General features: G+C 49.7%; 2 protein-coding genes across 2 annotated transcripts in view; one reads left to right on the top strand and one right to left on the bottom strand.

Moving 5' to 3' along the window:
* Positions 1-3628: 3628 nt before the first annotated feature.
* On the bottom strand, positions 3629-12011 carry LOC114591034 (uncharacterized). Its single transcript, XM_077921856.1, has 4 exons — positions 11812-12011; positions 9143-10086; positions 7793-7919; positions 3629-6409 (listed from the first exon to the last, which is right to left on the bottom strand). The coding sequence occupies exons 2-4, from the start codon at positions 9923-9925 to the stop codon at positions 5565-5567; spliced, it is 1755 nt and encodes a 584-aa protein (XP_077777982.1). The 5' UTR covers positions 9926-10086; positions 11812-12011; the 3' UTR covers positions 3629-5564.
* A 964-nt stretch (positions 12012-12975) lies between these two features.
* LOC114591033 (uncharacterized) overlaps positions 12976-14051 on the top strand; it is a 28686-nt gene continuing 27610 nt past the window's right edge. The window contains exon 1 of the mRNA XM_077923088.1: positions 12976-13398. The gene's annotated coding sequence lies outside the window, so the exon portion shown is untranslated. The remainder of the gene's footprint in view (positions 13399-14051) is intronic.

The following is a 14051-nucleotide window of genomic DNA, read 5'->3' as shown; positions in this document are numbered from 1 at the left end:
CAGTAGTGCCTGGTGTGCTCTGGTCCCTGGGGTCACGAAGAATCGGAAACAACTAAATGACTAAACAACGTTTATTATTATGGACTATACTGTTTATTCTCCCCTGGCCACAGGGCACTGCCGTTGGGTCTCACACCATCCTCAGAATGACCCTGTGAGGTAGGCTAGAAGCAGAGTTGCCCATGCAGAAAAAAAGACAGGTTCCTCTGGGGACAGCTTGATTTACGTCTGATGCCAGTGCTGGGGAATAGGGGAGGCCAGACAGGTGGGGTATCAAAGATTTACAGCTCCCCAGTGCGGAAAACTGGGGCTAGGGAGTGTTTCTGGAGCTGTATTCAGAAATGTGAAGGGCCAGAGGGTCTGCTTCAGTCAGCCTTCGTCCCTCCAGATGTCAAACTACAACTCCCATCAGCCCCAGCAAGCACGGGCAATGGCCAGGGATGCGGGTGGCGCTGTGGGTTAAACCACAGAGCCTAGGACATGCCGATCAGAAGGTCAGTGGTTTGAATCCCCGTGACGCTCCCGTTGCTCGGTCCCTGCTCCTGCCAACCTAGCAGTTTGAAAGCACGTCAAAGTGCAAGTAGATAAATAGGTACCACTCTGGCGGGAAGGTAAACGGTGTTTTCGTGCCCTGCTCTGGTTCGCCAGAAGTGGCTTAGTCATGCTGGCCACATGACCCGGAAGCTGTACGCCAGCTCCCTTGGCCAGTAAAGCGAGATGAGCTCTTCAACCCCAGAGTCGGCCACAACTGGACCTAATGGTCAGGGGTCCCTTTACCTTTACCTAACATCTGGCAGGACAATGATTATGCACAGCTTTGTACCTGCTGCATTAACTCACATCCCCGTCAGTTGTATCTGCAGCAGAGCAGCCGAGTGTGTTTTGGGGGCTGGGGGGCTGGGCAGAAATTCATGGGGTGCGTAGGCAGCAAATGTTTGGGGAAGTGGCACTGGTTGAATTTCTGCCTGCAAACATTCTGCTGCCACCACTCACCCAGTGGGGTGCACAGAACCCGATTTGCAACAGAGCAAGGGCAGAGATCCATTTTCAGGTTTTCCCTACTGGGGGCCACATGGAAGTGGTGGGAGGGGCCGGGGCAGAAGTGGGTGGAGCAAACGTGAACATTGCCTTTGCACAGTGGGCTGGTGTCCACACATGCGCACATGGCCCTCTCCACCCTCCTTCCAGGCAATCACTGGAGCTCAAGGGCACATCCGCCAGGCCCAAAAACCAAGGGAGAATTTGAAGCAAAGTCAGCTGGAGGCATGGCCTGGGGAGAGGCTGCATTTGCCGCCACCCCCCCCCCCCTGTCACTGATCACCCTATCTGTCAGGGATGCTTTAGTTGAGATTCCTGCATTGTAAATTGAAATACTTTATTGTCACTTGTACAACTTGTATACAGTGAGATTACACGATCACTCCCCACGCAGCTCTTAGTCTTAATTCCCCTCCTTTACTGACGCACACCCACCAAACCCGAAAGTCAGTTGCCCTCTTGTTATCTTTTCATTCAGCAGCCTAACAGCCCAGGATAGAAGCTGTTCTTTACCCTGTTGGTGCGACTAATCATGCTTCTGTATCTTCTGCCCGAGGGCAGGAGATCAAGAAAGTGCCGGCCAGGGTGTGAATCATCCCTGAGAATTTTCCTCACTCTCCTGAGGCAACGTTCTTCCGCTATTTCATCCAGTGGATTCAAGGGACAGCCCATAATATCTTGTGCTGTATTCACCACCCTCTGTAGGCACTTACTGTCAGATGATGTCAAACCAGCATACCACACCGTGATGCAGTATGAAAGGACACTTTCTATTGTTGACCGGTAGAAGGAGATCATCAAGTGTTGATTGACATTGTTCTTACATAATATTCTGAGGAGACGGAGTCTCTGTTGGGTTTTCTTAACCACCTGGGTTGTATTTATTTTCCAAGTAAGGTCTTCACTGAGATAAACTCCTAGGAATTTAAAGGCAGAGACTCTCTCCACACAGCCCTCCCTGATGTACAGCGGGGCTAGTTCTCCTGTCTTCCTCCAAAAGTCCAACACCATCTCCTTTGTCTTGCTGATATTAAGGTGCAAGTTGTTCCCTAGGCACCATGTAGATATTTTTGCGACCTCCCCTCTATACGCCGATTTGTCTCCACCTGTTATTAAACCCATTATGGTGGTGTCATCTGCGAACTTAATAATTGCAGATTATTAATTGTAGGGGGTATTCTATGATTCTATGATATGTGAACGTATTTTCTGTTTTAGCAGAGCCAGCGTTAAGGCAGGCATCCTAGGCTGTGATCCGAACCCCACTTACCTGAGAGAAAGCCCCGCTGGATTCCATCAGGCTTCCTTCTGAGCAGATTTGTGAGGGCTGTGTTGTTGATCTTTCCCAATAGATGCCCTCTTTGCATCACAAGTGAAAAGAAGCAACGCCTTTTAAGCCACATCACTTTGGGAACCCGTGACAAACTGAGGAAGCTATCAAGCTGATTTTGATAGTCTGTGTTCTCTACACAGACTGCCAGGGGCTCTCCAAGGTTTCTGAAGGGAAGGTCTCTCCCAATGTTACCTAGAGATGCTGGGGTTTGAACCCGGGACCTTTCTGCAGCATCAGCATCCCAGGAGCTCAAGGTGGTTGAACTAGGTTTCCCTTGGGGTCCCAAATCTATGATTCTACGGTTCCAACGCTGTGTGGTAGCTTAGGCTGAGAGACAGTGACTGGCCAGCGAGTGTCATGGCCGAGTGGGGATTTTAACCCTGATCTCCCAAGTCCTAGGTCAGCACTCTAACCGCTACACCATGCTGCCTGTTTGCAGAACAGATGCTCTACCACCTTCCTCATTGCCTGAAAGTCCAGCCAGTCAGATTCGCTGGATGACCCCCGTTTCTAATGTTATGAGAGAGAGACAGCTTTCCTAGGCTTCGTACAAGACACTACCTTTAAAGCACATTCAGAGCGCATTCTTCCCACCTCAAAGAATTCTGGGCACTGTAGTTTGTTAAGGGTTGCTGGGCATTGTAACTGTGAGGGGTAAACTACAAGGCCCAGAATTCTTTGAGGGAAAGAATGTGTTTTAAATGTACGGCGTATGTGCAACCCTGTTCGCCTTCACCACACAAGTCATGGTTTTATAACAAACAATGCTTTCGACCCTGAGGTGTATATTTTCAGGACTCAACTTCTTTTTGTAATTTCAAGTTGTTTTACACTCTTTCTAAAATTAATTATGTTTTTTAATTGCTCTAACCTGCCCTGGGATCTTAGGGTGAGGGGCAGGTAATAATTTATAATAATAACAGTACTACTACTACTACAACTACTACTACTACTAATAATACCCATGTAGCAGTTCGAAAGCACATCCAAGTGCAAGTAGATAAATAGGTACCACTCCAGCGGGAAGGTAAACGGTGTTTTTGTGCGCTGCTCTGGTTCACCAGAAGCAGCTTAGTCATGCTGGCCACATGACCCGGAAGCTGTACGCCGGCTCCCTCGGCCAGTAAAGCGAGATGAGTGCCGCAACCCCAGAGTAGGCCACGACTGGACCTAATGGTCAGGGGTCCCTTTACCTTTTCTATGTCACACGAAGAAACACCAAAGTGGAGGAGAAAGAACCACAACAGAAACACTTGAGAAAGTGCGTTACTAATTTTACCAGCGTTTCCTAAACTGCACATAGAAGCACCAGCTCACGATGTTATGGATCGAGACCAGCGGGTTTGGGAAGTGACCTGCCAGTTCAGATCCAAATTTTTCTCTAGAAACATTCCCTGCGGCCGTTCATGCTTCCACCGTTCAGCTGTGATTCTGCGGTCAAAACGTTCTGAAGCCTTCCTCTCCATTATCAAGACTTTTAAAAATGACTCTTGTCTGAGGCAAATCCACATTTGGCCCTTGAATGGTTTAAGTGGTTTCTGTCACTGAAGTCACTGAAATCTGTTGGTGGTCAGCTGTGTAAATTGCTTCTCAAAATGTTTGTCCACTGAGCAGAGGGTCCCCCTGCTCAAATTAGCCAGCATAGCTTAGTTCGACAAATAGACCATCATTCCTCACATTCAGACAAAAAAGAAATGTAGCCTTATGTGGCTACAAAGATTTTGAGCATACAAGGCTAAGCAAAACGAGGCAATAGGTTTTATAAGCAGTTATAAACAGGATAATAGGAAGATGCCTTCTCCTGAACCTGACTGTTGCTCCATCTACTTCAGTAGTGTCTACACTGACGGGCAGCTGCTGTCCAGGGTTTCTGGCAGGGAGACTCTTCCCTGCTGTACCTGAAAATGCTTTTGGGCAATTGAACCTTTCATCTGCATGAAAGGCGGATGAGATAAGGCCCTTCCACCGAGCAAGTGGATTCTCTCATGTCTACAGGCTGGTGGGATTTTGGGGGCCTCAGGAGAGAAGCTGTGGTGTCTGACAGTGCCAAAGGAGAAGTGGATTTTTATCAGGGAACGATAATTGTTCCTAGAGGAGCATCTCCAACTCCATCATTCAGCCCGGACACTAAGGTCCTCCTCTGAAGGTCTTCTGGCGGTTCCCTCACTGCGAGAAGTGAAGCGACAGGGAAGCAGGCAGAGGGCCTTCTCGACAGTGGCGGCTGCCTTGTGGAATGCCCGCCTATGGGCGTAGCTGAGGGGGCAGGGCAGCTCCCCCCCCCCATCAAGTAAATAAATAAAAATAATTAAATGAATCAGAATATTTGAAATTGAAATGCTCGCTGAGGTCACTTGGATGATGTGGTGCATTCTAGCAACCCAACTGGCAACCCAACTGAGCGATCAGCATGGCTTCCGTGAACTGACCAATCGCGTTGCAGGTAGCTCAGTTCTGGAAGCTTCTCATCGTTTCCAGCACTTCTCCTGAGAGCGCGCACCATCAGGGCCAGCCTAGAAACAACCGGAAGTTTCTATACAGCAGAAAGCCCTCAGTCGATGATGTTAATTTTTTATTTAACTTCCTAGCTTACAAATGACTGAAGGCTTTGACAGATTTTCCCCGAGCACTTAGGGTCAAAAGAAAGTAATTTAAAAGAACGGTTGTTGAGACGTTTCATTCCGAATCTGTTGGACAGAGCCAGACAGAGGAGGATGACAGGCGCGTGTCTGCCCCCCAACATAAATCCTGGCTACACTCATGCATCCTGCCCTCAGATGCCAAGGAGATAATTATATGACTTTCCATAGAGATCTGAAGCCAGCTCTGCATTGGAAAGCTTTTAACGTGCGACGATGGCCTGTGGTGTTTTAGCATACAGTGGTACCTCGGGTTAAGTACTTAATTCGTTCTGGAGGTCCGTTGTTAACCTGAAACTGTTCTTAACCTGAGGTACCACTTTAGCTAATGGTGCCTCCCGCTGCCACTGCACGATTTCTGTTCTCATCCTGAAGCAAACTTCTTAACCCGAGGTACTATTTCTGGGTTAGCGGAGTCTGTAACCTGAAGCGTATGTAACCTGAAGCGTCTGTAACCTGAAGTACCACTGTATTCTGTGGGAAGCTGCCCAGAGTGGCTGAAGCAACCTGGTCAGATGGGCAGGGTACAAAAATTAAATTATTATGATTATTCCTCCCTAGAGGATCCTGTCGCTCGTGTGGAGTCTCTGGTGTTTGGCGAAGTTCGACACATAGCGGAAGACCTTCCCGCAGTCCTGGCACTCGTAGGCGTTCTCTTCCGCGTGGACCCGTTGGTGCTTGGCGAGGCTTTGCTTGCTGCAGAACCGCCGGCGGCACTCGGCGCACTCGTACGGCTTCTCTCCGGTGTGGCTGCGGTGGTGGGAGACCAGGTGGGCCTTGCTGATGAAGGCCTTGCCGCAGAGCACGCACCCGTAGGGCCTCTCGCCCGTGTGGATCCTCAGGTGCTTCACAAACTCCTCCTTCCAGCGGTAGGTCTTCTTGCAGGCCGGGCAGGCGTAGGGCTTCTCGCCGGTATGGATCCTCTGGTGGTTGGTGAGCTTCCCCCTCTCGCGGAAGCTTTTCCCGCACTCGGTGCACTCGTGGGGTTTCTGCCCCGTGTGGATCCTCTGGTGGCGGATCAGTTTGTCCCTGCGGCGGAAGCTCTTCCCGCACTCCAGGCAGACGTGGGGCTTCTCGCCCGTGTGCATCTTCTGGTGGCGGATTAAGGTCGATTTGTGCTGGAAGTTCCGGCCGCACTCGGGGCAAAGGTACTTGACCGCCACGTCGTGGAGCGCCGCCTCGGGAACAGGCCCGTCGGCTTCCGACCGGTGCGACGGCTCCTCCCATGTCACCGCGGGAAGCCACTCCTGCTGCCGCTTCGATCCGCAAGCTTCCTCAAAGCTCTCGCACCTCAGGGTGAGGCGGCCGGCGGATTTGCCCAGGAACATCCTGCGTGCTTCCGCTAACTCCGAACCTCTTTGCTGCCCGACCTCTTCCTCTTCCTGGGACGTCGTACGGCTGTCTGAAGGAAAAGACACAGTTGAGTCATCGACACCCACCCACCCCGGCCAAATCATTTTTAGTTTTATTTAATAAGATTTAGATGCCACTTAAGAATAATTTAAAAACTGAAGCGGTTTCCCATCTAATGTCACTTTCCCCCGCCTTATACAGTGGTACCTCAGGTTAAGTACTTAATTCATTCTGGAGGTCCGTTCTTAACCTGAAACTGTTCTTAACCTGAAGCACCACTTTAGCTAATGGGGCTTCCCGCTGCCACTGTGCTGTCGCTGGACGATTTCTGTTCTCCTCCTGAAGCAAAGTTCTTAACCTGAGGTACTATTTCTGGGTTAGCGGAATCTGTAACCTGAAGCATCTGTAACCTGAAGCGTCTGTAACCCGACATACCACTGTACATTCAAAGTAGTATGATACCACATTAAACAGTACAGTTGTACCTTGGTTCTGGAACGCCTTGTGACTCAAACATTTTGGCTCCCGAACACCACAAACCCAGAAGTGAGTGTTCTAGTTTGCGAATGTTTTTTGGAAGCCAAACATCCAACATGGCTTCCAACTGAGTGCAGGAAGCTCCTGCAGCCAATCGGAAGTTGTGCCTTGGTTTTTGAACGTTTTCAGAAGTTGAACAGACTTCTGGAACGGATTCCGATCGAGAACCAAGGTACAACTGAATGGCCTCCCCCAAAGAATCCTGGGAAATGTAGGTGGTTAAGGGCACTGAGAGCTGTTAGGAGGCATCCTATTCCCCTCTCAGAGCTACAGTTCCCAGAGTTCCCGTGGAAGAGGGATTGATTGACTGTTAAACTGTAGCTCTGTGAGGGGAATAAAGCCGTGTGTGTGTGTGTGTGTGTGTGTCGCTTAACAACTTTTGGCACCTTTAACATACTACAGTTCCCGGGATTCCTTGGGGGAAGCCATGACAAGTGCTTTGAATTAGTGGTGTGGCCTACTTTTCGCTTACAAGTTTAATAATAATAATAATAATAATAATAATAATAATAATAATAATAAAAAAAAATTATACCCTTCCCATCTGGTTGGGTTTCCCTCAGCTCCCAACAGAATATAAAAAAGACGATAAAACATCAAATATTAAAAATTTCCCTAAACAGGGCTGCCTTCAGATGTCTTCTAAAATCAGATAGTTGTTTATTTCCTTGACATCTGGTGGGAGGGTGTTCCACAGGGCAGGAGCCACTATCAAGCAGGCCCTCTGCCTGGTTCCCTGTAACCTCACTTCTCACAGTGAGGGAACCGCCAGAAGGCCCTCGGTGCTGGACCTCAGTGTCTGGGCTGAACGATGGGGGTGGAGACGCTCCTTCAGGTATATTATTAGCTCCTCCCCCTCCCTCCTGCCACTCCTGCTAGCTAAGTGACTCCATACCGATTGTTTCTGCATCTCTGTCGCCCTTCTGCTTGATCTCCTTGAAGAGTGGACTCTGCCAAGCATCCGATGGAACTTGCTCTCCCTCGGGAGAATTCACCATCACCTCCACAAAGGGTCCCAGCTCCTGTAAGAAGAGCGGAAAGGTTTCTGTCAGAGCTGGGACAGGGAAAGGATCCACTAGAGGCGGCATGGAGACCAGTGTGGGAGAAATTTCACCTGATTTTTGTTAAGAAATGTGTCATTTCATAAAGTTAAATTGCAATGGAATGTTTGTGACGGAGCAGCAAAAAAAGCTCATGCTATTCTAGGCTGCACCAACAGAAGTCTAGTGTCCAGATCAAGGGAAGTAATAGGATGGCTCTATTCTGCCTTTCAGTGACAAACCTAGACAGCATCTTAAAAAGCAGAGACATCACCTTGCCGACAAAGGCCCGTATAGTCAAAGCTATGGTTTTCCCAGTAGTGATGTATGGAAGTGAGAGCTGGACCATAAAGAAGGCTGAGCGCCGAAGAATGGATGCTTTTGACTTATGGTGCTGGAGGAGACTCTTGAGAGTCCCATGGACTGCAAGAAGATCAAACCTCTCCATTCTGAAGGAAATCGGCCCTGAGTGCTCACTGGAAGGACAGATCCTGAAGCCGAGGCTCCAATATTTTGGCCACCTCTGCGGGAGGCAGTGGAAGACAGGAGTGCCTGGCGTGCTCTGGTCCATGGGGTCACAAATAGTCGGACACGACTAAACCACTAAACAACAACAACATTCTGCCTTTGTCAGAGCACACCTGGAACACTATGTCCGTTTCTGGGCACCACAATGAACCAATGAATTCAAGTTAAAAGAAAGGAGATTCCGACTAAACATCAGGAAGGACTTTATTATTGGAGGTTTTTAAGCAGAGCTTGGATGGCATTAGACCTCTGTGAGGGGCAAAACTACAGCTCCCAGGAATCTTTGGGGGGAAGCCATGACTGTGAAAAGTGTGGTGAATATGCTTTGAATGTACAGCATGAGACTTTTAACCTCCGGGTCATGGGTTCGAGCCCCAGGTTGGGCAAAAGATTCCTGCATTGCAGGGGGTGGAAACAGATGACCCACGTGGTCCCTTCAAACTCTACCATTCTAGGATTCTACAGTGTGTACTGTGGATGTGGCCAGAGTCCAACCACTACACCACACTGCTCTACACACTATACCACACTTCCAGTTCACTCCCTCCCCCCCCTTTGCCCCACCCACTCAAGTTAAACTCTGGTTTATCAACAGATCCAGGCACTCGCCCCCCACCTAATCTAGCAAATTCCCATGTGAACCTCCCAAACTTCAGGCCGGCCACCGCCCCAGTCACCTCCTGCCCCAATTGTTCTGCCTCTTGTTGCCTTAGCAGGAAATCCTCAGCCAGGGCGATCACGTGGGCGCAGGTCTCAGGCTCCCGTTCCCTGACCCAGCTCTGCATCTCCGGGGGCAGGACAGCCAGGAACTGTTCCAAGATCACCAGCTCCAGGATCTGCTCCTTCGAGTGCTTCTCCGGCTTCAGCCACCGATGGCACAGGCTCCGGAGTTGGCCGTAGGCGTTGTGCAGACCCTCGGCCTCTTGGTAGCAGAAACGCCTGAACTGCTGGCGCTGGGCCTCTGCCCCGACCGCACCGCTCAGAAGAACAGCGGCCTTCCCTTTCCTGCTGCCCCGCCTCGCTCTGGCACCGTTTGGCGTGCTAGTCGCTTGCTGCCCTTCCATTTCGGAGGCGGGTGTCCTCTGTAGAGACCCCCACTCTCTGGCCAGCCATTTGCACGTCGTGAGCGCTCCCTCGAAGGAGGCGGGGAACACTTTGACCCCGTCCCAAGGCAGGGCCTCCTGACACAGCGGCAGGCTTCCCCACCCTGAGCGAGGGGATGGCCTCGCCTTCAAGAACACCTCGTTTTCTCGAGTTTCCCAATGCACCTCCTCCAGTTCCGGCTTGACATGGGTCGAGGCAGTCCACCCATGAGGCTCGCCAACGCACACCATCTGGATATCGTGAGCGTCGGCGTCAGCAGGGTCCTGGGCCTCTGTTTTTATCCCGCCGTGCTGTCCGAGCGCAACCCGGAACTGCAGGCTCAGGGATGGTGAGGAGCTTCCTTCCTCAGCGGCCATTTCGTCTTGGCCTTCCCTCAGCCGTGGCTCTCAAACTCGCAGGGCTTAGCACACATCCGAGGGAAACATGTTCTCAAACATGAGAATCGGAGTCTCTTTTTGCCAAACTGGTACCTAAAGAAAAGTTGGGGGCCTTTTCGACTGGCGACTGGGCCTTCTCCCTGAAAGAAGATAACCGAGAGAAGGAGAAAAAGCTGTTAAACTGCTGTTACTTTTGGAGCAGACTGCTTTCGGCTGAACGCTGCAGTTTATTCCATTTCCCTGTTAAGGTAAAGGTAAAGAGACCCCTGACCATTAGGTCCAGTCGTGGCCGACTCTGGGGTTGCGGCACTCATTTCGCTTTATTGGCCGAGGGAGCCGGCGTACAGCTTCCGGGTCATGTGGCCAGCATGACTAAGCCGCTTCTAACGAACTAGAGCAGCACACGGAAATGCCGTTTACCTTCCCGCCAGAGCGTTACCTATTTATCTACTTGCACTCTGATGTGCTTTCGAACTGCTAGGTTGACAGGAGCAGGGATCGAGCAACGGGAGCTCACCCCGTCACGGGGATTCGAACCGCCAACCTTCTGATCGGCAAGTCCTAGGCTCTGTGGTTTAACAGAGCGCCACCCGCATGCCACATTTCCCTGTTATTTTGTGCATAATATTTGAGCTGCAATGCAATGGCATATGGCACAAGTTTAGCACTCGTTTCCGTGTTGTTTGATTCCCAAAGAAATCTGTTTGCATCCCCCTCAACCTGGTGGTGTTTCTCACTGCAATTTTGCCACCTTTTTCACGGGTTCAGGCCACTGCCACTCATGTTTCAAGATGCGAGGCAGCATGCGCTGCACCCTCTTCACATTTCCAAGGTTCGCACCTCTTTGTTTTTTGCCTGATGAGAAAGCATGACAATATTTTGGCGTCCATTGTCGTGCCGGAAAGGGATTCCTTTGGCAATTTCCTTTTTTAAAAAAACGTTCCTTATGAAACTTTGTTAGTGCCCATTTTACCTAAAATAAACCTCTTTCTATGTATTTTTGCCTAATATGTACATTTTTGGCAAGCGACTTTCACAAAAGGGACACATTTTTGCTATATTCTATGTCTCACAAATATATTCAGTTTCATACACATCCTTTCGACTGGGGAATGGCACTGCAAATTTCGGATAAGTGCACATTTTGAAGGATCCCGGTGTTTTTGGTCACATATTATTTCCAGGAAGTGTAAATTAGGAGGGCAGGGGGTTATTAGTTTGCTTTGTTCTTGTTTTTATTATGCATTTGTGTTTTTATCTTGTATTTCAATGCTGTGAACCTCCCTGAGATCTATGGTATGCAAATGTAGCTAATAATAAAAATTAGTGATTGGCCCAATCTTATGGAAGGCTCAGTAGAGACCCAATGGATGCCTTCTCTTTAATCTTTAAAAGTCTGCTGCGAACTTTCCCACGCTGCCAGAGTTATGCAGGCTACTAAAAATAGTTAGCGGATGATCTTGGGTTTTCATTTTTACATGTTTCTTTAGTGTGTGTTTGTGTGTACTCATTTGTTGTAAACCACTTTGATATTTTTTAGTGGCATAGAAACATTTTTTTTTTATTGATCAGATTGGTTTTGTCCGCCTGCCAAAATATTTGACCATTTGCCTTTCTGCCTTATGACAGAACTGCACACACCCTATTATGCCAACGAAAGCAGCTCAAACGGAACAGCGCAGCACCAATGCACCAGTAAATACAATTTTCTCTTTCCGGGCACATTTGGGGAGAATGCCCCTCTCTCCTTGCACAGAGCAAAAGTAATCCCTTTCCCTCCAGCTGTTTCTTTTCCTCTCCAACCCCAGTGAAACCTCCTCCCCCCTCCCCACAAAGATCCCCCCATTCTCCTTCCTCCAACTCACCAGCTCCTTGCAGCAGCTGCTGCCCTGCAAACCCTCTGGGCAATGTCCTGCCAAGGCTCTGGTTTTCCTCTGTGGCAAAACACAGGAAAGGATTCCTCGCCAGGGCATTGAAGGGAAGAGGAAAGATGATCTTCCCTTGCAGCCTCCTGCCTTTCCTGGCCTCTCTAGGAAGCAGAGAACTGCCTGGGTGACACTTTATTTTTTTAACCCTTATTGCAGACATCTCTCTCTCTCTCTCTCTCTCTCTCTCTCTCTGGGACAAGCCACCATCACTCTCACAAGGCCAGGTGGTACTCCTTAAACAACAAACAAAGCCCTGGCCTTTATGCAGCAGCGTGGCAGGCAGACATCTAACAGGTGCAGCCAGGCACAGCATTGCATTTCCATGCCCGGGGAGAGCTTTGCCCTCTGAATTTCTGCCTGCCACTTGAAAGACGCAAGATCCCTTAGGGGAGAGGATGGTGGAAACCCCCATAACTCAGGAAGGGCTGGGTTTGATGCGCACTGCTAGATATTTATAATTTTATATTATAATTTTATTTATAATTTTGCTTATACCCCACCCATTTGGCTGGGTTGGCCCAGTAACTCTGGGCGGTTTCCAACACATGTAAAAGCATAACAATGACAAATTGCATTCCCCCCACCTTCTTCTCTAAGGAGCTCAAAGGGGCATACAGCATGGGTAGGCAAACTAAGGCCCGGGGGCCGGATGCGGCCCAATCGCCTTCTTAGTTTGGCCCCCGGATGGTCCAGGAATCAGCGTGTTTTTGTGGGGCATAGAAATTTGTTCATTTCCCCCCCCCCCCTTCAAAATATAGTCCGGCCCCCCACAAGGTCTGAGGGACAGTGGACCGGCCCCCTGCTTAAAAAGTTTGCTGAACCCTGCTCTAACCACTACCCCACACTGCCTCTGCGAGAAGGTTCGGTCTTATTCGGAAGTTCATGATGAACTAAGAACAGGCCGGATGGTACTGGGTGGTCCTAAAATTGCATTGCTAAGCTTGTTCATTGGCGATTTAAAAGAACTAGTGTTTATTTAATTCCTGCATTGCCTTTTGTTGGGGGGGGCAGAACCTGAGCTTGCTATTGATTTTTATTGCCCCCCCTGGCTATGCCCGTGACAGCAACAATTAAAGCCCAGCACTGTAAAGCAGCAGGCCAGTCTATGACAGGGCGTGTGGCTGGAAAGAGTCTAAATGCAACAAATTCAGGGATATAAATGCAACAAATAAATAAAACTCTGGCTGGCAGAGAGAGCTCCTCCTTCTCCCGGCCCTGCCAAGCTCCTTGATCCTTTTAAACTGAGCTCTTGGGATGCTGCAAAGAGTTAAGTCAACAGAGGCTGTAGTTGCTAGAGAAGGGCCGGAAATCTGTGGGTTTTCCTTTCTTAAAAGTGTGTCTCTGTGTGTGTGTGTGTGGCTGGGGGGTGGAGAATGGGAAACCCTCCAGTCTCCTTCCTGCTCCACCTTCTCCAGGAGGGAACCTGTTTTTTGAATCCCCAGCCTCGGTTTGCACTGCGTTGTTTGACTGATCTGCAAAACAGTTTTGCTCTGGATATATTTCTGCTGCATCTCTGGAAGGGCGGTGAGTTTTAAAGGGGTGGGTGCAAGACCAGAAAGGACGGGGGGGGGGGGGAGAGACATCAGGAGAGGGAGGTAATGGGCTGCAGGGACCAGGCACCCGCACCCACCCACCCTCCAGTCATTTAAAAAGCAAACAAACACCTATACTGTGCAAATTTCACCTGCCACAATCAGCTTCTGCTTGGTTATTTCATCTGCTTCCTGCTTCCACTACGTGCTTGGGAGTCTTCTTCTTTGGCGATCACTCGTAGCTAAGTAAGATTGTCTTCCATGAACACAGTCTTAACAGTGAGACTGTAAGTGACTGTGGAGGCCAGTTCTGGATCCACACGTCCTTCCACAGTGGGGACATTGGTTTCTCGGCAGGAGTTGATCATGGTGAGGGTTTGCCAAGCGTGCCTTCCTCTTAGCACGTTTCTCCCTTGCGTCCTGAGTTTGAGCATCTTCAAAGCCCATGACACCTTTGGTAAAAGCTGTTCTCCAATTGGAGCGCTCGCAGGCCAGTGTTTCCCAGTTGTTGGTGTTTATACTACATTTTAAGGATGCGGGTGGTGCTGTGGGTTAAACCACAGTGCCTAGGACTTGCTGAGTGGTTCGAATCCCCATGATGGGGTGAGCTCCCATTGCTCGGTCCCTTCTCCTGCCAACCTAGCA

This window comes from Podarcis muralis, chromosome 2, assembly GCF_964188315.1.
Source record: "Podarcis muralis chromosome 2, rPodMur119.hap1.1, whole genome shotgun sequence".
Taxonomy (NCBI): domain Eukaryota; kingdom Metazoa; phylum Chordata; class Lepidosauria; order Squamata; family Lacertidae; genus Podarcis; species Podarcis muralis.
The sequence above is the reverse complement of the archived record's forward strand: the minus strand, read 5'-3'. Positions and strand labels throughout refer to the sequence as shown.